This window comes from Pelodiscus sinensis, chromosome 6 (assembly GCF_049634645.1).
Source record: "Pelodiscus sinensis isolate JC-2024 chromosome 6, ASM4963464v1, whole genome shotgun sequence".
Classification (NCBI taxonomy): domain Eukaryota; kingdom Metazoa; phylum Chordata; order Testudines; family Trionychidae; genus Pelodiscus; species Pelodiscus sinensis.
The window spans coordinates 36,991,841-37,019,317 of record NC_134716.1 but is presented as its reverse complement, the minus strand read 5'-3'; the positions used below and the strand labels follow the sequence as shown (position 1 = coordinate 37,019,317).

Sequence of the window (27,477 nt, the reverse complement as noted above, 5' to 3'; positions counted from 1 at the left end):
AGGAGCTAAACATACACAAATCCATAGGTCTGGATTTAATGCATCCAAGGGTACTGAGGGAGTTGGCAAATGTCATTGCGGAGCCTTTGGTCATTATCTTTGAAAACTCGTGGAGATCGAGAGAGATCCCAGATGACTGGAAAAAGGCAAGAAGGACGGTCCAGGAAACTAGAGACCAGTCAGCCTTACCTCAGTCACTGGAAAAATCATGGAGGGGATATTCAAGGAATCCATTCTGAAGTACTTGGAAGAGGGGAAAGTGATCAGGAATAGTCAACATGGATTCATGAAGGGCAAGTCATGCCTGACCAATCTGATTAGCTTCTATGATGAGGCTCTATGGATATGGGAAAGTCAGTGGATGTGATATACCTTGACTTGAGCAAAGCTTTTGATACTGTCTCCCACAATATTCTTGCCAGCAAGTTAGGGGAATATGGATTGGATAAATGGACTATAAGATGGATAGAAAGCTGGCTAGAAGGTCGGGCCCAATGGGTAGTGATCAATGGCTCGATGTCAGTTGGTGATCAGTTTCTAGTGGAGTGCCCCAAGGATCTGTTTTAGGACTGGTTTTGTTCAACATCTTTATTAATGACCTGGATGACGGGATGAATTGCCAGAAGAGGATTGGTCCAAAAGAGATCTGATGAGGTTCAACAAGAACAAGTGTAGAATCCTGACCTTGGGACGGAAGAATCCCAAGTATTGTTACAGGCTGGGGACTTACTGGCTAAGTAGTAGTTCTGCAGAAAAGGACCTAGGGATTACAGTGGATGAGAAGCTGGATATGAGTCAACAATGTGCCCTTGTCGCCAAGGAGGCTAATGGCATATTAGGTTGCATTACGAGGATCATTGCCAGCAGATCCAGAGAAGTGATTATTTCCCTTTGGCCCTATTTGGCTCTGGTGAGACCACATCGGGAGTATTGTGTCCAGTTCTGAGCCCCCCACTATAGAAAGGATGTGGACGCATTGGAGAGGGTCCAGTGGAGGGCGACCAAAATGATTAGGGGGCTGGAGCACATGACCTATGAGGAGAGACTGAGGGATTGGGGTTTGTTTAGTCTACAGAAGAGGAGTCAGGGGGGATTTGATAGCAGCCTTCGGCTTCCTGAAGGAAGGTTCCAAAAAGGATGGAGAGAGGTTGTTCACAGTAGTGACGGATGGCAGAACAAGGAACAATGGTTTCAAGTTACAGTGGGGGAGGTCTAGGTTGGATACTAGGAAAAAATATTTCACTAGGAGGCTGGGGAAGCACTGGAATGGGTTACCTAGGGAGGTGGTGGAATCTCCATCCCTAGAGGTTTTTAAGTCTCAGCTTGACAAAGTCCTGGTTGGATTGATTTAGTTGGGGTTGGTCCTGCCTGGAGCAGGGGGCTGGACTTGATGGCCTCCTGAGGTCGTTTCCAGCTCTGTGATTCTAAGCAAAGTAAAACTCCAAATGTCCAGCATCCAGTGGTCTGGCACTCCCGATAGTCCGGCACCAACTGGAAACCGCAAGTGCTCTGGCCAGCTGGACCATTGGAGCTGCTCCACACCGCTTCCCCAAGTCCGCTGCTGCTGAAACTGACCAGTGGCGGACTTGGGGAAGCTGGGGGCAGAGCAGCTGGGGTGCTGTCCAGTTGGTCCCGCAGTGCGGCTCAGGTGAGGGGTGGCACTGCGGGACAAACCTGGCAGCACCCCAGCTGATCTGCTCCGCTGCTTCCCTAAGTCGCTGCTGTCGCTTGCAGCCCCAGCTGGCCTGTTGCTGGTGGCTGCGCAGGGCTTCCCCCGCCTCCCTGCAAGATGGCGGAGGGTTCGTACCATGCGGCGCTGTTCCCCGCCAACCCCCCCCTTCCCGCAGACCCCTCACAGACCCCCTTCCAGAGGACCTCCTGATACTCTGGCATATCCAATAATCCAGCACCCCCTGGGTCCCAAAGGTGCCGGATTATCGGAAGCTTACTGCATGTTTCTAGCCTTGTGATCATACAAAATTCAGTATGTAACCCCCCATGGCCTCCAAAGGCTCAAAAAGTAGAAGGCCCATAAAAAGAACACCTAATCTATTATTTTTACATAATCTCAATCTCATTATTTTGTGGCCCTGATGTATAACTTTTGGGGTTGGCAGTATTGTGACCTTCTGTCTCAGATATGACTTCTCAAAATCTTCAGATTGGAGATTCTAGCAGGATTTGCCTCCCACAGACCTTGCCTCTCCCTTGTGCTTCAGGGGCTGTAATATTATCCAGTGCCCAATTTTGTTTTAATGGTCACCTGAACGGCTACAAAATGAGGGCCTTCCTTTGTAGTTACCAGACAAACGAGGATGGAAAGAAGCAATGTCAAAGCAAAGAGCTAATGAGAGGGTTGAAAATAATGTAAGCTCCTGTTGTTTCAATTTATACCGGTATCATTCCCAACCTTTAGGGACTCAGTACAGTAAACTTCCGATAATCCGGCACCTTTGGGATCCAAGGGGTGCCAGATTATCAGATATGCCGGTCTATCAGAAGGGCGGGCTATGAGGGGCCTCGTAGCCCCCCCTTCCGATAGTCCGGCTCTGGCCCAGGCGTCCCTGATTCAGCCGCTGCTGAAACTGACCAGCAGCGGCTGAATCGGAGACGCCTGGGGCAGAGCAGCTGGAGTGCTGCCGGGTTGGTCCCGCAGTGCCGCTCCTTGGCGCTATTGGACCAACCCGGCAGCTCCCCAGCTGCTCTGCCCCAGGTGTCCCCAAGTCAGCCGCTGCTGAAACGGACCAACCGCTGACTCCAGGAAACCCGGGGCAGAGCAGCTCTGCCTCGGGCTTCCTGGAGTCAGCCGCTGATCAGTATCAGCAGCTTCTGACTTGGGGACACCTGGGGCAGAGCATCTGGGGAGCTGCCAGGTTGGTCCAGTAGCACCGGGGAGCGGCGCTGGGGGACCAACCTGGCAGCACTCCAGCTGCTCTGCCCCAGGCGTCCCCAAGAGCAGCTGGGGTGCTGCCGGGTTGGTCCCGCCCGCCGAGGGTCAGTGCTACCGGACCAACCCGGCAGCACTCCAGCTGCTCTGCCCCAGGCGTCTCCGATTCAGCCGCTGCTGGTCAGTTTCAACAGCGGCTGAATCTGGACGCCTGGGACAGAGCAGCTGGGGCGCTGCTGGGTTGGTCCCCGCAGCGCCGCACCTCAGCGCTGCGGGGACCAACCTGGCAGCACCCCAGCTGCTCTACCTCAGGTGTCCCCAAGTCAGTTGCTGCTGAAACTGATCAGCGGCTGATTCCAGGAAGCCCAAGGCAGAGCAGTTCTGCCTCGGGCTTCCTGTAGTCAGCTGCTGGTCGGTTTCAGCAGCGGCTGAATCGGGGATACCTGGGGTGCTGCCCGCTTGGTCCCGCAGCCCCGAGGGGCAGCGCTAGGGGACCTATCCGGCAGCGCCCCAGCTGCTCTGCCTCCGGCTTCCCCCATTCAGCCGCTGGTCAGTTTTAGCAGCGGCTGAATAGGAGAAGCTGGGAGCAGAGCAGCCCCAATGGTCCGGCTTCCCAGAGCACTTCCGGGTTCCTGATGGTGCCGGACCATCAGGAATGCCGGACCGTCAGATGCCAGACCATCGGAGTTTTACTGTACTTGATTTGTGTACGTGGGCACAGAACCCTTTGATCCCCTGTATGAGGATTGAATTTGGAAGGTGAGTTCTCAATGAGTTTGACTTAAAAAAAAAATCTCAAATGTGTTTAATGAAAAAAAATTAAGCTAATAATGCTGGACTGCAGTTCAAGACAGGAAGTAAAGACTGAACTGAAATTACATATAAACTTTGAGTGTGTTAAATGCATTTACCTGTAATGGAACTGGGCCAGTGTACCAGGGCTAACAGCTTTATTCTTTTGTGTTAAAATTGATGTGAAATAGAGCAGGGCTGCTTAGAGAAATGTGTTTCAATAGAGATGAGCTCCGGATAATATCTTGGTGATGCTTAACCATTCTGGGTTTGCTCTAAAGAGGAAAAGAATTGGGGGAAAAAAAGCTGGTAGCTGAAAATCCCCATGGGCTGAAAACACAGAAATACCAGCTGGGTTCATGGAAGGCTTGCTCATGAAGTCTAGGGCAGCCAGCAGTTGACTAGCTGTTAGATTACTTTTTTATTTAAAAAACAAATACAAATTTCAGAGAGAGAGAATTTTGCTTGAGAGCTAAAAGGTCTCCTGGTTTTATTGAAACAAAAATTTAAATTATTTGGCATGCAAATTATTTTGCACAAAAGTGCAAAGCATAGCTTTCTAATTATATTGCTCTAAAGATCTTCTCAAAACAAGGGCAATCATCTCTTTATTTAGCTGACTTTCAGTTAAAACAAAGAACAAAAGCTTTGCTGTTTTGTCGTTCACTGTTAAAGCTAGGATCCATTAGGATACCATGCTCCATAGTTAGAGATTTCTCTTGAATAATTTGCTTTCCTGTTTTCCTTGAAGCACAGCTATCTCCTTGTGGTTTCACTAAACTTTTCTTCATTGTAATGTAGGATCTTGTTTTAGCCTGGTTTGTAGAATGCTGATGGTTTCCTGCCAGATAAACGTAACACTCTGATATCACTGAAGTCACGGCAGGCTAAGTATCATCATGTTGTGATAATAAGCAGTTTTTTAAAATGTATCCTCAAGTAACAGAAATCTAGATATTAATAATTTTGTGAGCCTGAAAATATAAAACTCCCTGAGGAGGTAAATCCTCATACAGCTTAGTATAATATTCTCTTACTGTGGCAGGGGAAACTTTTGCTTATATTGGCTAGGGATCTAAGCGACTAGTTGAGTAGTGATTCGACTAGTTGCTTCCCCCGCCCACTGCCTCCATCAGAGAGGGGCTGTCTGTAGAGGGTCCCAGTGGGAAGCTGGCCATGGACAGCGACTGCTGGACTCAGCGTGACCTGGGACTGGTGGGTCCTGGCTTGCACAGATCATTGTGGCCTTATACATTGAGCTGCAGGGTGGCTTCTGTACCCCCGCTGCGGCTCTGCAGAGCAGTTCTAGCTACTATTTGTATAATTAATAACCACACTTTAACAACCTTAATACTGGCTAAACCTTAAACCTAGGTTAGAAGATGAACTTTCTTTAGTGCTAACCTGCAAAATGGTTAATTTTGACATCCTGTAGATAACTGGATTCCTTTCTTATTGTTTGTGTTTTGGTACTTCTTAAGCTAAAATATACATATATTTATTTTAAAAGCATTAATTGCAGAAACTTTTCTTGTTTAAACTTGCTGAACAAGGTCTTCTCACTCCTTTTGGTTCTGTTTGTGTAATACACTTGTTTTTCACTTGCTGCAAATCAAGTGAACTGCTAAATATTCAGTAGAAATTGGATGAATAAATATCTAGTTGTTGGTTCTTGATGCGTTGTGTACATACTGATCATATTTACAAATAAGCAAAATAACAAAAAATATTGAACACTTGTAACTAGAGTTTACCAAACTAAGTAAATATCCTTAAAGTAAATAGATGTAAATAGATAAAAAATGTAACATTGATACTGTATATAAAATTGAATTCTTCCAGGCCTCATTACAAGAGTTTGGTTCTGGCTCTCTCAAAAATGTTTAACTTTTGTGAAATGTTTTTAATTATTCTTTATTGGCATGGTGCATTGGTGACAAACCTAGTTCTTGTATTGAGATTGAGAGGACCATATCTGAGTGCAGTGTTGCATCTAATCCACTTAAACTTGTGTGCACTAATAATCTTTAAAAGTTTTCAGAAATTTACTTTAAAAATTGACACAGGATTGATTTAATTTTATTGTTTCAAAAACTGAACTAATCAATAAGAAAATATAAAGTGTAAAATGTAGTGATTATGAACCGGGCTTTAGAATATTTATTCTGTATAATGTCTTGACATGTTGGTACCAAGATGATTTAGAAGTTGAGATTCAGCTGTCATTAAAAACAATTATCTGGCCTTTTCCCTGTTCCCCATAATTTCCCACTATTGTGAAAATTATGAAGAGACAAATTACGCCAAGCCTCTTTCTAAGCCAGAGTAGCAGGGATGAACCTATATTCCCTTTGAGTTCCATTATCCTCAGACTCTATTTCAGCATACTGTTAAGTACAAGTTGTTTTCTTTTCAATACAAACAGACCCTGAGGGAGGGGAGGAAGCAGCTGCCTTCCTGCCCTTCTCCTCTGCCCCCTCCTCCCCAAAAAAGTGTCTGAAGCAGCAGCCTTTCTGCCTCCTTAGTGGCTGCCTCCAGCAAGCAGGGATGGGATGGGAGCACAAATGTGTGTTCCTGATAAGTGGGGCTGGCTCCCCAGCCCTGAGGCATTACCTGGGACTCATGAGTGGGTGCCTCTGTCCTCCCTGACACTGTTTAAATGGTCTTTTCATTGCAGGCACAGGAGAAAGTGGAAAGACTACCTTTATTAAACAGATGAGGATTATTCATGGGTCAGGTTTCACAGATGAAGATAGAAAAGGCTTCTCAAAACTGGTTTATCAAAACATATTTACAGCTATACAATCTCTGATCAAGGCAATGAACACTCTAAACATACAGTACACATCTGAGCAAAACAAGGTAAGAAGATTCCATTAGAAAATCATGGATTTCCTATTTAAGATCCCATTACTTAAGTGTCATGTCTTACCTTTTTTTTTCTTTCCATTTTATACAATCATCCTCAGCTTGGATTTTTTTTAAATTACTTGGATAATTAAATATTTCCTAATCATGGTCTTTGTTTTAAAGGGGTCTTTTAGTAGGTTTTAAATGTACCTACAGTTGTGTCCCAGGCATGCGGCCTCACTCTCCTAAGGCAGGGCTAGAGTCCTCTAGCCCCAGCAACGCAGCTCCACTTACTCCTGTCCTTTAGCTCCGGATACTGTGGCAGCCTCTGTTACTCAGGTGTGAGCCACTTTCAGCTTTGAACCCTCACAGCTGGTGCTGAGCCCCACCTAGCCAGCTGGCAGGGGGCGGGGACTCGTGTTCAAAAGGCTGTACTGCGTGGTCAGCTCACCCTTCCATTTGTGCTGTTGAGTTGCTGGGGGAAAGACCTGCGGCTCAGCCTGCCTGGTTAGGGCTATACCCCCCGTGGGACGGATCAGAGATAAGCACAGAAGTGCTGTTTGCCACCTTGGAAGCTCTCTCTCTCTCTTTACCCAGGAGCAAGTGAAGCCTTTTAGTGGCAAAGCCTCATGGAAATGTGTACATTGCATTGGCACCTGAGTGTGATGTAATTCCTCCCTTCTCATTTGGATTAATTGGCGTGTTGGTTTTTTTCCTAAACTGCAAATACCCCTTTCTAGGCAGTAATGCTTTCAGGACAGCTAGGCGACGTCTACATTGGCATGATTTTGCGCAAAAGCAGCTGCCTGACTACATTGGCTGCGAGTTCTTGTGCAAGAACACTGATGTTGTAATGTAAGAAATCAGGGCTTCTTGCGCAAGAACTCTGATGCTCCCTCTCAGGAAGAAGCCCTCTTGCACAACTGTTCTTGCGCAAGAGGCCAGTGTAGACAGGCAGCCAAGAGATTTTTCGCAAGAGCCGTCCTAATGGAAAAAAGCCCTAGTGGCCGCTTGGATGCTCCGTACACGCAGGCAACTCCGGACTTCCTGGTAACCCAAGACTCCTTATAGGCAGGCGCAGCCTGCAGAGGCCACAAGACAGAAGCCCTTCTGCCCACCCAGCTCTGCTGCGTGGCTCTCCTCCCTCCCCGAACAGCCACCAGACCACCAGGATGGCCACTCCGGGGGGGGGGGGGGGGGGGAACAACCTGCACCCCCAGCTTAGGAGGCCCCAAGGGGCACGAAGTGGCGCACCCTGTCCTGATCCCCAGGGGAGATCGAGGCCCTCCTGGACCTGTGGGCCGACGAGGAGGCCCTCCATGACACCTGCTCCCGTCGGCACATTGCAGACATCTTCCGCTTCATGGCCCAGGCGCGCTCTGACCAGGGTCATCCAGCCCGGACCCTTGAGCAGGTCCGGGCTAAGGTCAAAGAGCTGTGCCTGGGCTATGTCTGGGCCAGCGAGGGCTAGGGGGCAGGAGCTGACACCTGCCCCCACTACTAGCAGCTCCACAGCATCCTGGGCCAGGCACCACCCCAGGGACCCTCGGTTCCCGTGAACACCAGTAGGTGCCCCCCCCCCCCCCCCGTCACCAGGCCCAATGAGGCGGGGGAGGAAGAACAGCTGCCCTGTGGGTTGGATGACAAGGACCACCAGGGGAGCAGCGGGACCCTCCAGCAACCCCGATGTCTCCTGTGCATCCTCAGAGGCTAGGGAAGAATCCACTGGTGAGTGTTACACTTTGTACTCACAAGGGCGGGGCGGGGAGGGGCGTCACTTAGGCAGAGTGAGCTGCACACTGTGTAGCATTAGCAGTATGCAGTATGTGCAACCACATGCAGCCTGGTGACCAAGCGGCACGTGGCTGTGGCAAGCAGCTTCAGGGCATGCCTGGGACTGTGCTGCTCACTCACATCTGGACCAGGGGGGAAGGGTGGATGCCAGCTGGAACCAGCCAGGGCCCCAGGGGCTCAGGCCAGAGCCCACAGCTCCACAATGGTGCAGCACACAGAATGGCACACTGTCCCATGCCTGGTTGGGAGGCACAGCCAGCTGCTCCTGGGAAAAACGCACCATCACAGCCTGTGAGCGTGGCCCCCACTGAGCCCCTCGCCTGCTCCCGGTGCCTTGGATGCCCCCCCCCCCCCAGGAAAGTCCCCACTGCGGCCACACATGTTCTTGGGCTATGTGTGTAAGGGCTAGCGGGAGGGGGAGGGGAGAAGCGCTTGGGACAGCCCTAGGGCCACCTGAGTTTTGCTGCAAGGAGTTTTGCTCCCCAGTCACTCTCCTGGTTCCACCCAGGAGATATCCCACGTGATGGGGATCTGAGAGCCCAGACCATGTCTGCCAGATGTGCTCCCAGGCACTGTGTGGGGATTCATCTTGCTCCCTGTCAAACACCATTGATTAGCCCAAAGCCTCCACCAGCAGGGAGTTCCACAGGTTAACACAACACATGCGCCCTCCCACCCCCCAACGGGCCAGGACACAGACCGGTGATTACAATACATGGAGGAGGACCCTACTCCAGGGCTGTCCTGTATGCAAACATACAACATGGGGGGGCAGAGGGAGAACCGAGTGGGGGGGACGGGACCAAGTGGGCCCAGCCACACTACTGTGGTGTCACCTAGCCTCAGGGGTAGAGGGTGTGGGGACAGTGGCCGGGCTGCCTGACTGACCCATCCTTTCTTCTGTTCCCTATAGCAGGACCAAGCAGAAGCGGGGGACCCTCCAGCCCTGCGGCAGTGACAGCACCCCCAACGGCCCAAGCACCAAGCCAGTGGGTCTGGCAGCAGAACCAACTGCTTCAGCTGCATGTGCAGGCTGTCGAACCTGTGGAGATGGCAATCACACGCCGGGTGGAGGCGGACCTGGAGTGGCACCAGCAGGCCTGAAGGCCCCTTCCAGGCCCCGTGTGTCCGCATGGCAGATGCCATCACCATACATATTGGCCATGCAGTGCATAGCATTGCCCCATGCACCCGCCATCCCTCCCATAGCAATGCCTGTGCCCCCTCCTCCCTTGATGCGGCCTGACCCCCATGTCCAGGTCTGCCCTCGCAGAGGCAGTCGCAGGGGCCACCCTTCCCAGTTCAGAGCCTCCTCCCCCCCCTTCCACCCTACATCCCCCCATCCATTGTAAATAAAAAGTTCAAAACGTTGTTTTCCAAAAAATACCCGTGTTGGTTGTTTATTGGGAGTTAAGGGGAGGGGAAGAGGGTTGGAGATGGGAGGGAGCTGTCAAGAGAGACAGAGGTGACCCTACTGTGGGGCCTGGGAGAACATCTCTGTCAGGGCCTCCTGGAAGTGCACCCTATCATGGTGCACCTGGTGGATGGCACCTGTGCAGGGCTGTTGAAAGGCCTGGCCCTCACCTGCTATCCATGCCGGGAGGAAGGCCTCCCCCTTCCGTTCCACGTTTTGGAGCATGCGGCCACTACCTCGCGGACATTCCGCTCACTCACCCATCTCCAGATGGGTGAGCAAACAGCAAAATCAGACTTTCAGATGGCCGAAGGCGCACTCAACCTGGTTGCGGGCCCGGTTGAGGCGGTCGTTGAACCATGCCCAGTTGTGGTCTGTCTGCCCCATGTAGGGCCGCATTAGCTAGGGCAGCAGGGGGTAGGCTGTGTCCCCCACAACACACGTGGGCATGGGCATGTCCCCAACAGTAAATTCCTGGTGGGGGAAGAAAGTGCCCACCTCCGGCCTGTCAAACAAGCTGGAGTTGTGTAGAATGCAGGCGTTGTGTGTCCAGGAAGCGGCCACGGTGGTCCACAAGGGCCTGGAGTACGATGGAGAAATATCCTTTTTGGTTGATAAAATGGGCCGCTCGATTCTCCGGGGCACGGACGGGGCTGTGGGTTGCATCCAGGGCTCCCCTACAGTTGGGGAACCCCAGGGCAGCGAAGCCAGCCACCGTAGCCTCCACATCCGGCAGGCGGATGACTCGCTGGAGCAGGACGTCGTTGATGGCATGGATGACCTGCAGAAGGGTGCACAGAAGCAGAGGAGAACGCATCACATAAGGCAGGGTGAGTGCGTGCTCCCTTGGGGGCTTCCCACCCCCCCTGTGATGCCCTTACACACACCAGGGCCCCAGCAGGTCTGTGCAAGGGAGGGATGGCCCAAACCCCTGGGTGATGGGGCATTCCCCATTGCCCCAGTCTGGAGTCTTGCCTGCCCCTGGCCATGGAGCACAGCACCCTCTCCTGCCTCCCCCCCTCCCCCGGACTTACCTGCATGACGATGGCACTGATTGGTAGCTGTCCAGAGTGGCCAGCTTTCCAGAGTGCAATGGCGACCCTCTTGTCCACAGGGTTGGGTGCCAGCAGCCCGGGAGGTGTTTCTCTGGTGCGCAGGGGCGAGCCAGGCACCTAGCTCCAGAAACGTCTGCTTTCGCATCCGAAAGTTCCAGAGCCATTGCTGGTCATCCCATTACCCCAGGACCAGCCGGTCCCACCAGTCAGTACTGGTGTCCAGTCTCCACAAGGGCCTCTCCACGGTGGGCTGGGGATGCCACAGGGATGCCATGGCCTCCCTGGTGAGGGAGTCCAGAGAGACCTGCACCTCGAGGTCCTGGAGGAGCAGTGCAGCAGCCTGGAGCAGCAGCTGTAGGCACTCCAAAATGGCCGGAAGGGGCCAGAGCAGGCACAAGAACATCCCTGGCTTCATGGCACAAAAAGAGAGCTGAGGTCCAAAAATCAGCGAATGGCACTAAGGCACAAGCTGTGGTGTGATAGAGGGCAACCATGAGTAGAACTGCTACAGCAAGAGGCAACCACGAGTAGAACTGCTACAGCAAGAGGTCCTAAAGCTCGCAGCAGAAGAGAAACGGCTGTCTGGGGAGATCCCTTTAAGCATGTGAATCAAAGGAGCTCCAGCACCTGCCCTCGGAAAAGGCTGGTGCCCTTTTGCCCTCTCCAGAATGGTTCCAGGCTCCTGCTTTTGTGCAAGAGTGTCCCGCCAATATAGACGCTCTCTTGCGCAACTACTTTAATGCAAGAACTCTTGCATTAAAGAGCAGTTGCGCAAATTCATGCCAATGTGGACGTAGCCCAAACAGTTTTACTGAGGAAGGAAGGAAGAGGGAAAAATGCCACGGAATAATAGTGAATCAATCAACTGTCTCTCAGTATTAAGTTTTTGGAGACTATTATAAGGCTGATCTCCATCTTTCCTTCACCAAAGAACAAAATAGACCAGGTTATCCTACTTCCGATGTGAAATAGTAATCTGACTTGTCTAAATTCACCAAAATTCGGGTAGATAATTGTTGAAACCAAGCTCTGTGGATAATGAAAGCACTATACCCAGATATACAGATGCTCTTTTCTTAACATGTATTGTGTGAATGTTTAACATTATGATAGCAAAGTTGACTCGCGGTCTGAGTATCTGGAGCTCCATTTGTTTCGCAGTTACTACCACTTCATGTAATATTCCACCTTGACCATACCCATAAGTAGCAAACTCCCCATTGGGGATTGGTGGGGGGTAGTTTCTGGCCATCTCAATTTTTTCATAAGATTGGCTCCATTTCAGAGCAGTCTAAAAAACAAGAGAAACAGTGTTTCCTTTTTGTAGATTTTAAAGTTAATTTACAATTGTTTTGAATTTTTTTCAGAATTATTAAAATTCGTCAACTGTCTATAAAATGTTTTTGTGAGAAACAATTCTACAATAATATTGAAAGTATTAAAAACACCACTTAAATTACAATACATTCAATTTTTTAGCACCCAAAATTGTTGAAATTACAAGAATAACTCCGCTTTCCAGTTAAGGAAGTTGAAATCTTAGATGTCTGTTAGAGGCTTTAGAAAATTGTGAAATTTTGCCTGACAGCAGATTTATTGGTAGTGTGTGGAATCCTTTTGCAAAAATAATTGTACACCAAGATTGGTGTGGAGCTTATGATGTAGTGTGTGGGTCCTGGCACCTATTTCTTTCCATTACCGATACCTAAAATATAAGTGGAACAGGGTATGAGTCCAAGCTGTGGATGGGAATGACATAAATAATGAATAGAAATATCATTTTAGGGAGGCTGACACACTGCCTGTCTGGCTAAATATTTTATTGTGTTTGACACCTTGCTAGTGCCATCATTATTTTATCGTCAACCTTCCTGTGAAGGGCCTGGAAGAAATGATACCCAAGCTTTTTATAGTGTAAGGTATCTTTAATTAGAAAAGGTATTCTGCAATATCTGCAAGAACATATCCTTTACTTTTGAAAAATAAAGAATATTTTAGTAAAATCAGAGTTTACATTTGATACCAACGCTTTTAGGAACAGATTACCTGTAACAAAAGGTAATTCCAAATCTGTCTGTCTGATGTGGAAAATCATCAAAATACTACTTTTTTCAGTTTTCTTTATAAAAGGTATTGGGCTATTTTGTGGATTTCAGAAAATATATACTTTTTTCTGAAAATAACTTTTAGAATAAAATATTATGAATTAAATACAGGTATGGAATGGAGAGAGTTTTCAGGGTAGAAACCCCCCGCGCCCCATACATTTCTGCCATGTCATTCAAACTGTACTATCTGGCTGCGTCTAGACTGGCAAGTTTTTCCGCAAAAGCAGTTGCTTTTGCGGAAAAACTTGCCAGCTGTCTACACTGGCTGCTTGAATTTGCGCAAGAACACTGACGATCTAATGTAAGATTGTAAGTGTTCTTCCGCAAAATGCTCCCATTCAGGAAAAAGCCCTCTTGCGCAAATGTATTTGTGCAAGAGGGCCAGTGTAGACAGCTAAAAACTGTTTTGCGCAAAAAAGCCCCGATGGCGAAAATGGCGATCAGGGCTTTCTTGCGCAAAACCGTGTCTAGAATGGCACGGACGCTTTTCCGGAAAAAGTCCTTTGCGGAAAAGAGCGTCTAGATTAGCACGGGTGCTTTTGCGCAAAAGGACTTTTTGCGGAAAAGTGTCCGTGCTAATCTAGACGCTCTTTTCCGCAAATGCTTTTAATGGAAAAACTTTTCTGTTAAAAGCATTTGTGGAAAATCATGCCAGTTTAGACGTAGCCTCTGTGTATGGGAAATCTCATGCTGCACTTAAATAAAAATGTACATCAGATTGGTGAGAGGCAGGGATGTAATAGTCTAGTCAATTAACCGATAAGGAAAAGCTTATTGGTTAATGCTATAACTACACGCATTTCCCTCTCCCACAACCAGTACATTTTTTCAGCAGGCTGGACAGCAGCCTGGCTCAGTTTTGGCTCATGCCGGTTCTAGGACCTATCCCCACTGTGGCTCTGCATTTAAAATGTATTAGGAGTTGGGCAGCCAGGCACCCTGGCTCATTCTGGTTCATGCTTGGTCTGTGAGCTCAGACCACCCACCCCATACAGCTGCCTCTTTATCAAAGGCAACAGCGCAGGGCAGCAAAAGGAGCTGTTTTTTTTAAACTGGCTCCCCTCAAAGACTAGTCCCCGCTTGGCACGCCACACTGCTGCTGTCCATGCCCCCAGGGACTATAGCATAGACAACTAACTAATAAGAATTCATGAGGTTACTCGACTATTCAATTAACTGATATTTAACATCCCTAGTGAGAGGAAACTGATTTTTTTTAAATTGATTTCTAGAAAATAATAATAGCTCTTAAAAGTATGAAAATTTGCTTGAATCATTTGAAATTTTGAATAAACACATTCTCCAACAAGAGCTTTGTAATAAGAATCTATGGGTAACATTTCTGGGCCTGTGCTTTACTTACATCACACTTAGACTCTCAAAATATGGCAAAAGTGGAACTTATACTAATTACTACTTAATTTTTTTTTAAAGTTTTTTAAAAAACATCTGTGACCATAACAGAGCTGGAACAAACACACACACATACAGTAGACTTCCAATAATCCGGCACCTTTGGGACCTAGGTGGTGCTGGTTTATCTGATATGCCGGAGTATCAGGAGATCCCAGTACAGCCGCATGGCTTTTCAAACAGCTAGCCGGGACCCAATCCTCCCCTTCCCTTCCGCTTTTGCTGGAGCAAAACACTCTTCTCCATGCTGTAACCTGATCCCACTCCTCCCCAGCCTTATGCTTGGGTCCAGGTACAGCTAACATATGCACTGAGCGGCCGGCTTTTCAACGGCAATGGCTGGGAGTGCTTGCCATTTTGATGCTGGAGTATCGGGAGTGCCGGACAATTGGGTGCCGGACTATTGGAGTTTTACTATACCATGTTTTGCCTAAGGATTTTGAGTACTCTGTCAATCTATGACAAACACATTTTTCTAATTTCATTATTATTTACGAAAGGGCTGAACACTTTAATTTATATCCTTGAGATTTTAAAGGGCTCCAACATGTAGGCCTATGAATGGTCTTCTGTCTTGAAAATTCAGAAGCTTCCACAGTATTCACTGAAGTATATGTCTAAATAAAATGTATATTTAAATATTCCATGTATTTATTAGGATTAAGAGTGCAACTGGTAAGCCTCTGCTTATTGGCTAATGGCACCAGTTACACTCTTTATAGGGCTACAAAGAGCTCCGGCCACGCTGCTGGACCTAGAGCTGTAGTTAGCCATGTCACTGATAGAAATTCTCTCAGTTACAGGGTTAATTTTTTTGAATTGTTACATCCCTAATATGTATATTAAGTACCCAATGCTCTACACCTCCCAGTGGCTACAGTTCACTGTTCCTAGCCAATGGGAGCTGTGGGAAGTGATGTGGGCCAGGAACAGCAAATTGTAGCCACTGGGAGCTGCTTGAGGACTGGTCAACATTAGTAAAGTTACATTATAATTGTTTGATATATTTTTATCCTTGTCAGTTAGACCCCCAGAGAGGTAACAGACATCCATATGGTTCAGTGTGAGGTTTCAGAGATTAAAAGCCAAGAGAGGACTTTTAGCATAAAAGGCTGTGGGGGCTTTTTTCTGAACTAGCAAAGGGAAAGGATCTTCTGTCCAAAGAAAGTCTCAATGCTTGCAGACTTAGGTCTGTTGGAGTCCTGTTTTTACCTTAAAAGTAAATATACTTGCTTAGCACAAGCTTTTCAGTAATATACAATTTCCAATAACACTCCGTCCATAGTTCTCAAAGTGAGAAAACAAAAGACAGGTGCTGATCTCTGCAGAGACGCTGCAGTGTAAGGTAGGGAAGCTGTGCATCCATAAATAGAGACATCAACGAGTATTTTACTATACCAGTGGTTCCCAACCTTTTTTATACCACGGACAGACTAACCCATTCACAAACTGTTGGTGACTGGTAACATTGTATTTGCATGTTCATTATGGTAATTAATTTTAAAAGCTCCCATGTTATTTTACAATGCATCTGTACGCACCCAATACATGTCACAACAGATCAGAGTTTACAGATCTCTACAACACTCAACAAAATCCAAAGAGAGAATTCTCTTCTGGCTGCTGGCTAGGGCAGCCCCTCCCCTGGGGCAACTGCTGCCAGCAGAGTGAGGAGCACCCATAGAGCAGGGGGCATGTAGGGCACCCTATTTAGCAACTGTAGTTTTGTTGGGGGCACAGGAGCCCTCAAGTCAGCAGGTTGATACAGCCTGCAGAGGCCCTGCTGCTCTCCCACCCCCAGGCCAATTAGGACCTGGGGGTGGGGGAGCTACATGAAGCTTCATTCTCTCTGCTCTGGCTCTGCAAGGAGCTCACGACACTTCAAAGTGCCACGTGTTCCTCACAGGGTGGGAGGAGGCTGCCTGTGTTCTCCTACCCCCAGGTCCTAATTGGCCTGGGGGTGGTGGAGCATGCCAAGCTTCTTCCAGGGCATCAGGGTGGGAAGGGGAGGGAGTCAAAGAGGCTTCCCCACCTCAGACCAATCATGGTCTACATGGTTGGTGGCCAGAAGCATCCTGGCCCTACCCCTTCCCGTTTAGGCCCTGCTCCTTCTGGGGTGGCCCCTGGGCAAAAATTATTGCCCACCCCTACTCCAAGTGCTATCATCAGTTACCTCTGTCTTGCTCCCTTCCTGACCCATGGGTTGGGAGAACTGCTATTGTATCTCCCCCATCTCCTTCTGTAGAACCCTTGCTTTGTCTCCTTTCCCCAGCCGGACTGCTCTTGCTCCCATTCTCCCTCCAGCCTCCCCATCTCATATCCCCTTTTCCCTCCCTGTGACCCCCCCAAGTTTCCTTCCATTGCACCCTTGCTCCCATCTGCCTCCCACCAACCTCCCTTCAGCACCTCCTGCATCCCCCTCCTGCCCCTATCTCACATATACCTTCTCTTCTCCCCACCCCATGCTGCAGCCCAGGCCCCAGAATCGCTGTGAGCAGTGACTGCAAGTCACTTCCTGCTGCAGAGCCTGAGCCCAGCCCTGGCTCCCAGAGCCCCTGCCCACTGCTGCTGGGTCCTAGTGAGCAATTCACTGCACTGCGGGCCTTCTCACCCTTGGGCTTTGGCAGCGTCCTCCACCTAAAGGCAGCATCATGCAGAGAATCCAAGGCAGTGCTGGGAGAAGAGACAATCCCAGGGTGAGGGGTGGGGGGGGGGGGGGGCAGATGTTCTGGGCAGACTGAGCTTTGCTCCAGAGTCTCACCAAGCCCATCATCAAGGCATGGACATGGCCTGCCCATATGCTGCAGCCTGGCAGCCAGCAGTTCATGGCCCAGGACTGGTCCGTGGACCAGCAGCTGGGAACCACTGGACTGTATGATTAACCAATAGGCCTAGGTTTATTGGTTAACCTTGTGAACTACTTGCATGCCCCTCCTCTTCCCCCCCCCCCCCCCCCATGGCTGCCTCTGTATCAGAGGCAGCAAGGGGGAAGAGCACTGGCTCTGCAGTGCCACCTGCACCCCTCTCCGTGCTGCTGCCTCTAATAGAGCCGGCAGGGGAGGCTCCCATAGAGCAGCCTTCCATGCCTTTGTCCCTTCCCCCACAGCAGCCTCTGTCCACGGGAAGCTTGGACTCCCTCCACAGATTGGGTCTGCTGCCACCCCTGCACTGATGCCCATGTATCAGAGCGCAGGGGGAGCTGGTTTTTAAATTGACTCCCTTCACAGACCAGCTCCTGCCTGCCACTCTTCACTGCTGCCTCTGATAGAGAGGCGGCAGCAGCACCAGGTGGCAGGGGGCTCCCTGGGAGTGGGGCTGGCAGCCAATGGCTCCTGGCTCCACCCCAGGAACTAACAAATAATCAATTAACTGATAAGATTGCATGTGGTTACACATCTATTCAGTCACCTGATATCTAACATCCCTACCCTTAAAGCAGCCCCCTAGTCAGAAGGGAAAGAGATGTGGGCTTCCACTCGAGAGGTAATGATTAAAGTTGAAATTTAAAGTTGAATTTTAATGGGTGCCCCAAGGGACCATGGGTGAGAGGGAATACAAGTACAATTACCCTGAAACAGTGACAGCAGCAATGCACGCTTAGCTAGAAGTGTGGTATGAGAGAGACAAGAAAGATTTCTGTTGCCTATGTTTAAAAAGAGACTTTTCTCCAGGGTATTAATGAGCATGCACAACATTTTGGAAAAAATGTCAGTGGGACAACTTTCCCTTATGTTCTGTGGGAGGCATTTATGGTACAGAAGTGGTTATTATACTTACGCCAGGGCCATTTTAGCAGAGCAGTTGATTTTGGAATAGAAGCTAAAATCTCATAATTGGTACTTCCCCTGAAATAAAAGGTCAAACTAAATACATTTAGCTGTAATTCAATAATAAGCATAAGCAATAACCTTGTTGCATTTGGAAATAATACCCATCATATGCTTTCAAAAATGCACCATCCCATTAGTTCACTGACCGTTATACTCATGATATTAATAAAATCTGTTTGCTTAAGAGACTACATTTTAAAGCTCTGTAAAGATGTATATCATATAAAAAAGTACCATAAAAACAATGCAAACTTGGCTTTTATAGCCATTTTTGTACATCCTGTCAGAAGCATTTAGTGCCTCAAATACTTGAAATGTTCCATTGGTCCCTCAAACAGAATTACCCAATTTTGGTTTTGAACCCATTAAAACAGTATACCTAGGAGAGAAAAAACAACTACCACATTACAGATCATAATGAACAGTATAAATCTAGCTAATAGTGTATTGGTAGAAATCTTAGCAAACCAAGTATTCCTAATTCTTCTATTGCCAATTCACACTCAGCAAGCCAGTTCTATTTCAGGAGGAGCCACAAATAACAATACTTGGCAAACACTAAACATTTTTCTTTTTTATAATTCAAGTATATTCCTTTATCATGCTCTGCAAAATGGCAGCAGTAGGCGAGTATGTCTTTGGTCATCTCTTCTCTCCATCTCAGTGAAACATGCTCCATCCAAACACTTAAGAATATATCATTTCCATTTGAAAAGCTTTGTTTGTACTGAAATTAAAACACCCATAATAATTTCTAAGTTAGTACATGTAGTATTTAGGATTAAGTTTATAGGGATATAGGTTATGAGGTTTGAGATTTTCAATCTTTTATGTTGGCTTCAGCTGTTTTGATGTACAGTACTTTCCTTTACCACAAAAATCTTCCATGAAGCGAAGATACAATAGTGCTAAATTACAGATAATGGCCATGTTCAAGTGACTTATTTCTTTGGTTGGTGTGGACAAAGCACTCTCTACTGATGCATTCCTTACAGCTGTTTATTTTTTCAGATGATTTTATCTTTTTGCTGTTTGCCTTCCACCATGCTCCTTGTTGAAGTTTTGCTTTTGACATACCATTAATGCCAATTACATTGTAGGACACACTCTTTAGTCATACAGGTTTTTTTTTTCCATTTAATTAGGAAAATGCTCTGATGATCAGAGAAGTAGAGGTGGACAAAGTAACATCACTGGAAAGAAAACAAGCGGAAGCAATCAAGCAGCTCTGGGCAGACCCAGGAATCCAAGAATGTTATGATAGACGGAGAGAATACCAGCTCTCGGACTCTGCCAAATAGTAGGTATACAGTGCCAGCACAATATTGACCCTGGCATCTTCCATAGCAACATAAAGTGATGGACTCCCCTGCTTATGTTATCTACTCCATTGTATATCCATTAGCCAGAAAACGGTACCCAATTTTTACATTAGTCTGAGATTACTGCTAAAATTTTAAAAAATCTGCATAAAATGTTTGTTTCCAAGTGTCTTCCTCTCTTTCTGTGCTCCCTGAAATTATTATTCAGTTATTCTCCCTCCTAATGCTGAGGTCAGCATAGCTGGTACATGATTAAATTTCCCTTTGGAGAAAGCTTGAAAACAGCTGTACAAAATACACCCCCATCAAGCAGGATGGCCAGCGCATTTCACAGTTATGTGACAGTAGTTTTAAAATAACATAAATTAGGGAATGAAGTCTGATGTACAGATTAGCTGTGTTTGCAAGTTCTCTAGCGTCACTGTGAAGTAAATCTTCCTTTGGCTAATGTGGTCTATATTATAGTTTTGAGATCACGGATGTGATCTGGTGACTTGTTATAGCTTCTTGAAGGAGGAGAAAGTGGTTGTTACATTCATAATCTGTGCTAAACATCTATTCTAGAAGACTAAAGAGTTTCTGTTTATGAACATAAAACCGTATGGATTTTGGTGCCCATTTTTAGTTGAGTTGTTTAGGACAGAGGGTATGACAGAAGGAGGTGTAGGTTTCATGTGAATTGTCTAGTGCAGATAAGAGTCTTCTTTTGTAAGCATGGGGTGACTTTTCAGTGGAGGAGCATAATTTTTTTTTTTTTTTTTGGTAGTTTGGAACTGGGTTCTAGCCAATCTGCTATTGTGGTGTAATGATGAAAAGAGAAGCTGCAGATATTAATGCTGTGTATCTGGAGTGCTCTTTTGAATGGTCTTACTTCCTTATGTCATACTACTTTATCTAAGCATAAGAACATTATATAAAGACTAAATCTTGTGAAATTAGAGGTAAAATTAGATTTCTAGACTAACTGCATGAAAGGCAGTAAACACTTACTGATTTCTTTAGAAATATAATTGTGACTAATCAGTCCATTTGATTAGACACCTGTTTTTCTTTAACAAAGCACAGAAAGTTAGGTACTTCACTAATATCAAGAGAAGTAAGTAAATTCCTATCAAACACCAGTAGGCATCTCCTAGAAAACACACAAAATCCTAAGGGCAGGGGTAGTTTATTTTTTATCAAGATACATATTCCAGAGAAAGTAAGTAAACAAAAATATATCAGGGTCCATTAAAGTATTTGGCAGTCCACTTATTCACTGCTGCTGTCTTAGAGTATATCTACACTGCAGTTAGAAACCCTCTGTTGGCCCATGCTATCTGACTGGGGTTCACACTGCGGGGCTGTTTAATTGTGATATAGATGTTCCAGGTTGGGTTGGAACCTGGGGCTCTACAACCCTGCAGTGTGGGAGGGTCTTAGAACTTGGGCTGCAGCCTTAACTGGAACGTTCATAGTGCAGTTCCACAGTCAGAGCCTTGCAAACCCAAGTCAGTTGCAAATGTCGAATTGCAGTGTAGAGATAACTTTAACTATATTATATTTTTATACAAGGTTGTGTAAATTAGGGATGTAAGCAACTAGTCAACTTCCCGATAAGCATATGCTCAGTGGGTAGTCAAGTAGTCACTCGACTAGTTGCTGCACCCTGCTCCTTGCTGCCTTTATCATAGAGAGGCAGCAAGTGGGGGAGGTGGGGGGACCGGCTTAAAAGCTGGTTCCCCCCAGCACCATCTCCACATGGGGCAGGGGAGGCAGAGGCACAACTGCACCTCTCCCTTTGAAATGTACAAGAGCCACCTGTTTTTTTTCTCCAGAAGAGAATGTGGGTGACACGTTGGTTATTATAGATGATGCTTTGTTTAAACAAGTAAAGTTGCTCATTTCTTCATAATATATTTTGGGCATATGTTTGAATGATTATTACATATTCAGACAATACACAGTATTGTCAGTCCCATTGCAAGGAATCTAATAAATGGATATGAGGCATTGGATGATGGGCAAAGTTATAACACTCATGCAAGTTTCAGTTGTAAATTCTTTATCTTAAAAGTTTTATAATTATTTTGCATCCTTTTATGTTACTGTGGTGGGTTATGGTACATACACTTTGTTAACCAGGGGTAGAAATCTAACTTTGATTTGTTATATCCATCAACTATTTGAGGAAGTTGGGAATGCCTGAGAAATGACTTTAAATAAGTGGGTATCTGTAAATTCAAGGCATATCCTTGCAGGTACTTACACAATTTGAATCTTATGTAAAGTACGTATTTCTTCCACTGGCTTTGTGAATACTGTATATTATGCTTACTGCTCAATATTTGCTTTAAATATTTTGACTAATATTTGGATTAATATACATCAAAACATTTAGTTAGTAATATAGCTGTGTGTATCTTATTTTGCAGTTACCTTACTGACATTGATCGTATTGCCATGCCCTCATTTGTGCCAACTCAGCAAGATGTTCTCAGAGTAAGAGTGCCTACCACTGGAATTGTTGAGTATCCCTTTGATTTAGAAAACGTTATCTTTAGGTAAGATTGATTGTACTCTGGCAATGCATTAAATACATTAAAAGATAGATGACTTATGAAGCTGTTTGCTGAGACTCTACCCGTAAGATCACATTGAGCATAATACTCAAAACAGGATTAGTATCAGTTTCTTACACTTCAGGGATTGAATTTAGTCTCAAGGTTTAATAAGTATCTCTTGAGCAGGAGGCTGGAGATATGGGGGCATGAGGGGCTTAGGGTTGTTGGGGGGGGGGGTGCAGCTCCTGCATCCCCCACACCAACCCTGAGCCCATCATACCTCCACATTTCTAAACTCCTGCACCCCCACATTCCCAGTCCCTTGCCGTAACACTCCTGCACCCCCATACATCCCAATCTTGTGCCTTGTGTCCATCATACTCCCAAATCCCCTGCTGAGCCCCTCAAACATTCCCAACCTAGACTCCTGCAGGGTCCCAAGGGGAACTGGTGAAACACTTCACGTGCTGCCCCTGCTCCAGAATAATCTTGCAGCTCTCATTGTGCAGTTTCCATCCAATGGGAGCTGCCTATTTGCAGGACAGGAAGCGTGCTAAGTATCCCTCTCCCCCTGCAACTTTCAAAGCACATGGGGTGAGGGAGCCTAGCTGAGGAACCTGGTGGGCTACTGTCTGGGGAGGCACGTAGGTAAGTGACTCCTGGCCAGAGCCTGCCTCTGGCACCCTCAACCCCTTCTGCACTCATACCCCACATAAACCAAATCCTTTGTACCCATACCCCTTCTAGACCCTGCATTTCAATCTCCTGCCCCAGGTCATAACCTTCTCCTGCACCCAACCTTCCTCCTAGATTCCGCACCCCAGTCCTTTATCCCAAGCTCCCTTCTCCCAACCTCCATCCCAGACCCTGCACCTTCAAGTGCAGACCTTGACCATTTACCAAATTCTTGGCATGACCTCCTCCATCAAAAATTATTGCCCACTCCTGCTTTATAACATGCACATCCGCATCAGTGCACCAAAGCATCATCATATCCAAACTTTCACTAGTTCTGCTGCTTTTCAAAAAGCTCCTTATTTTCAATACAGAGCCACCTACACTTCATAGAGGGCATTCAAAATTACACTCTAATGTAGAACCCTCACCTCTAATATCTTAGTTTTTCATGTAGACACACCATTTCATAGTCTTTAACATTGCCTGGCTCTAGGGAAATATTATAATATAGCTGAAGTTGGAGAGAATTAAAAAGTTGCATGTGAATATGAGAAACTGGAAGTATGCATTATCAGATTTTCTGGGTCAGAACTAAGCATCTGATGTGGAGCTGAAGAGTCTGTGTGCACGTATGGTAGTTAAATGTGCACAGAGGTTGCTATGAATATAAATATTGGCTTAAATAATAATTTTTTTTTGATTTTTTTTTAAGTCATTGTATGGAGGGAAAATGCACTGGAGCAATTCTGAGTGGTAGAGCTGGAACATCTCTGGTGGCATTAAATATGCTCTTATGTGGGAGAAACATTTCCATTTAGTGACTTAACTGTACTACTTTCATATGAAGAAACCTGCATACATTTACAATCCTTCCTCAAGAACTGCATTTAGAAACCTGGAGCAGATCACGATAGCTTTCATATATCGTGGCCTGCTCAATTCATTCTGACCTACAGTGGTATATGTTATGCTTCAGCTAGTGAATTAACTGAAAATATATTAGCTAGCTTCCATGTTTCAATTTAGAGGTAACTACATTTTTTGTGGTTCAAGTGATAATTGACAAATGGTCTGCAAAGTGTCTTGTGATTCTACTGGTTGACAGCTTCTCTGTACTTATTAATTACATTTAAATAATGACACACAACAATCATTGTGTTGTTCGTTGCTGTTTAACAGAATAGTGGATGTAGGAGGCCAGAGGTCTGAAAGAAGGAAATGGATTCACTGTTTTGAAAATGTTACCTCCATCATTTTCTTAGCTGCATTAAGTGAATACGACCAGGTCCTGGCTGAATGTGATGAGGTAAGGAATGAGGGTTTCTGGATGAGGCATGGAAAAAAGATATTTGCATTTCTGTAGGAAAAATAAAACACTATAGGTTGAATCTTTGTAGTACAGCACCCTGGGGATTTGACTGGTGCCAAATCAGAGAATTTGCCAAACCACAGGAGGTCAGTATTGTCTAGCACCATTAACAACATTTCCACTGCTTACTGGGCTCTTACAAGACATTTAAGGGTAAATTAGAGCTAAATAATAGCACAGAACACTGAGTGCCAAGACTGGTGGCTGTAAACACATTTTTGGGGACCGCAGGAAATTTAGCCACTCCCATGATAAGTGGACATCTGGCCAACTAAAATCATGCCAGACTAGAGAGGTTCAACCTGCAGTGCTTTATAAATGCATATATTTACTAATAGTTTTCTCTTACAAAGTTGGTAGTATAGCTTTAACTGGCTATCAAGCTATATGAAATTTACAATAGCGTCATAGTGCCTGCGGCTTTATTTTAATATAAACAGACAAAAGTGTGTCTCTTAAGCCAGGGACTCTCAGGACCTTACAGCTTCCACACAACTCACAAGGGCCTCCTGAGGAACTGCTAACTGTTGCAGGAGTCTTAGTTTTTCCTTGTTCTTCCAGGTTTCGGTTATAAAACTTTTCACATATTATTAAAAAACAAAAGTGAGACTGAGTTATAACATTTTCATTAACAGAACACTGTAGTTATTGCATGGGTGGAGGGAAGAGGGACAAGTATTTAAAAGCCAGGAAAGTATAGTATGCAATTCAGTAACCCTAAATGATTGAAAGTCTACAAATATAGTACTCCAAGTACAAATACCAATCCCTCTGAACACTGTTTTGCAGCTATCTTCAACTGTGAGCCACAGCTCACCACTGTACAACAGGAAGTTGTGCATATGCTACCTGCTAATTATGGGCTGGAGATCTAATCCCTTCTGTACTCTCATTTGCCAGCTGTGAGAGTAGGGCAACAGTCTCCCACCAAAAGGAGATGAGAAGGCAAGGAAAAGAAGCAGTTAAGATTATTGTTGTTAATGTAACCACCATAAATACTCATCTCTCATTTCAAAATAGTTTGAGTCCCTTTCTATCCATTACCTCCTGAAATATTTTTAAAATAATTATCCAACATTTAGATGTTCTCTAAATGTTTTCTAATCCTTGTCTGACTCTTATTAGCCTTTAGGCATCAATATCTTGCAGCAATGTGTTCTACAGATTAAATGTGTTGTGAAAAACTACCTACCATCCTCATTTAGATTTTTTGACTTTTTATCTTCATAGTTCAGTGAAGCTAAGAGTCTGATTTCTCTCTAGTATACCATTCATTATTTTATATTCTTAAATCATACCTCTTATTTTTCAGTTACATTTTTTTTGAGACTACATAATCAGGATATGGTCAAGACTAAATACCATATCCTAAGTAAGGCTATTTCCATTTCTGGAATTGTTCAGTTTTGTATTTTGGTCAAATTACAAGTAAAGTTCTGATGGAAACCTCCCTGTCTACCCTGGTTCTCTGCTAGCCTTCTTCGCAGGCTGCTGGGAACACCAAACTTCTTCCCATGGAGCCAAGAAATTCAGGGGACTCCTAGGGTTTTCTTGATCCCTGCTTCAGAAGCCTCATCTGCAGGGAAGCTGCACTATGTGGATTGGGCCAGGGTGGGACCCCTATGACCTCCAGATGCTTGAGTGGGCAGTCCTGAAAGTGAGCTGGCTTGAGAACCAGGAAGTTCGTCATCCCCAGCCTGGGGAAGACTGCATGGTGGAGCTGGTCTGGCAACTGTGAACAGAAAAGCTTACCATTCATGTAGCTGCCATGGTCTCCATAGAGAATATTTTGTTTCAGAACCACTATCACAGTTTCTGAAATGAAATTTCATTAATATTTTCAGTTTGTGGGCAATCTCAAGCTAATGAAAATTGCCTACTAATCAGAAATCTTAAGTTCAACTAGCTCTAATTATAATACTGTCAGTGCTTGTGAGACGTTGTAATGGATGGGTTAACATTCCCTTTTTCTCCTGATGGCCATTGCACATTTTAGCAGAGGCTTTCATTGGGCTGGCCACAAAGATGTCCAGTAATATATGTAAGTATTCAAATGACTTGTGTATTATTACCTTCCATTGAATTTTGTGCATCACCACACTGCCCGTTCACTTAGCTTCAGGCAGGCCCGATCCAAAGCCCTCTGAATGGGTGGATATAAATATTGAATAGGGTAAGTTAATACTTTTGGTATAAATCTGTTAGGCAGAGAGAGTCTGGTAAGAAAACTTGGAAACACACTGGTTTTAAGGAGAATTCCATTTTAGATTAGTGGTTGAGATGTGAGTGATTTTATTCTTTGTGCGTGTCCTAATTATGCATATGGTAATGCTTTAAAAACAATTTAATTTCAAATTGATTTGTTTTCTTGTAGAATCGAATGAAAGAAAGCAATGCCTTATTTCGCTCAATCATCAGATACCAATGGTTTCGGAACTCTTCAGTCATTCTTTTCTTAAACAAAAAAGATCTTCTAGAAGAAAAAATCATGCACTCCCATCTCATCAGCTATTTCCCAGAATACACAGGTGAGCTTATATCCCAGACTGTTTACAGCAGTGACTGAATACCAAATTTAAACTGAAACATGTTAATCCCACTGCCATTTTCCTTTATTAGTTTGTTTCCCCACCTGCTTTATAAATGGGATTGTGTAAAATATTTGGCAACTAATTTTTTCAAATTCTGCCTGTTAAAATATAGACTTAGGTCGTGGTAAGTAAGATGCAGTTTTGTTGTATGAAAACCATAGACCTTGATCCTGCAACATAAGCGGACTGTTGAGCCCATAAACAGCTCAATAGCAGCTATGGCAAGCTGTGTGCCGAGATTACAAGATTGGAGCCAGCAGCTTATTTCATGAAGTCATAGGCTTCATCTACACACACACAGTTTTGCACAGTTATTTCAGAATAAGCTATTCCAGAATAAACTTAAACAACAAATAGTCTGGTAGCACTTTATAGACTAACAAAACATGTAGCTGGTATCATGAGCTTTTGTGGGCACAACCCACTTCTTCAAATGACTGGAGGTTTGAGTTTAGGATGTGCAGACCCAAAATAAATGCTAAATGTCTGCACATCCTAAACTCAAACCTCCAGTCATTTGAAGAAGTGGGTTGTGCCCACAAAAGCTCATGCTACTAGCACTTTAAAATAGACAAACATGTAGCTACCAGACCGTTAGTCCGTACAGGATAAACTTAAAAAAAACAACAACAAACTTGGCTACCCCCTGAATATTCTATTCCAGAATAATTATTCCAAAATAGCTTATTTCGAAACAGTATGTATACATTAGGGAAGCCTGCCTCGGACTAATTTTGAGTCCTTCCTCCAGCGCAGACATGCTATCTTGATTTAGAGGCCTAAAAGGAAAACCTTAGCTCCTCACGAGGGCCATTCTATTTTGAAATAGCA

General features: G+C 45.6%; 2 protein-coding genes across 6 annotated transcripts in view; one reads left to right on the top strand and one right to left on the bottom strand.

The window, feature by feature from the left end:
- LOC102454716 (guanine nucleotide-binding protein subunit alpha-14) overlaps positions 1–27,477 on the top strand; it is a 60,509-nt gene that overhangs the window by 30,597 nt on the left and 2,435 nt on the right. Inside the window, exons 2-6 of the mRNA XM_006122477.4 lie at positions 6,357–6,541; positions 19,289–19,443; positions 21,880–22,008; positions 23,866–23,992; positions 26,430–26,583. Of these exons, the coding sequence (XP_006122539.1) occupies positions 6,357–6,541; positions 19,289–19,443; positions 21,880–22,008; positions 23,866–23,992; positions 26,430–26,583 (750 nt within the window). The remainder of the gene's footprint in view (positions 1–6,356; positions 6,542–19,288; positions 19,444–21,879; positions 22,009–23,865; positions 23,993–26,429; positions 26,584–27,477) is intronic.
- Positions 11,861–27,477, bottom strand: part of VPS13A (vacuolar protein sorting 13 homolog A) — a 296,260-nt gene continuing 280,643 nt past the window's right edge. Inside the window, exons 73-75 of one of the 5 annotated variants that reach the window (XR_012904697.1) lie at positions 25,808–25,870; positions 18,091–24,631; positions 11,861–12,083 (exon numbers count right to left, since the gene is read on the bottom strand). The gene's annotated coding sequence lies outside the window, so the exon portion shown is untranslated. Of the gene's footprint in view, positions 24,632–25,807; positions 25,871–27,477 lie in introns of all 5 variants that reach the window. The other 4 variants (XR_012904695.1, XR_012904698.1, XR_012904696.1 and 1 more) reach the window with 4 other exon arrangements.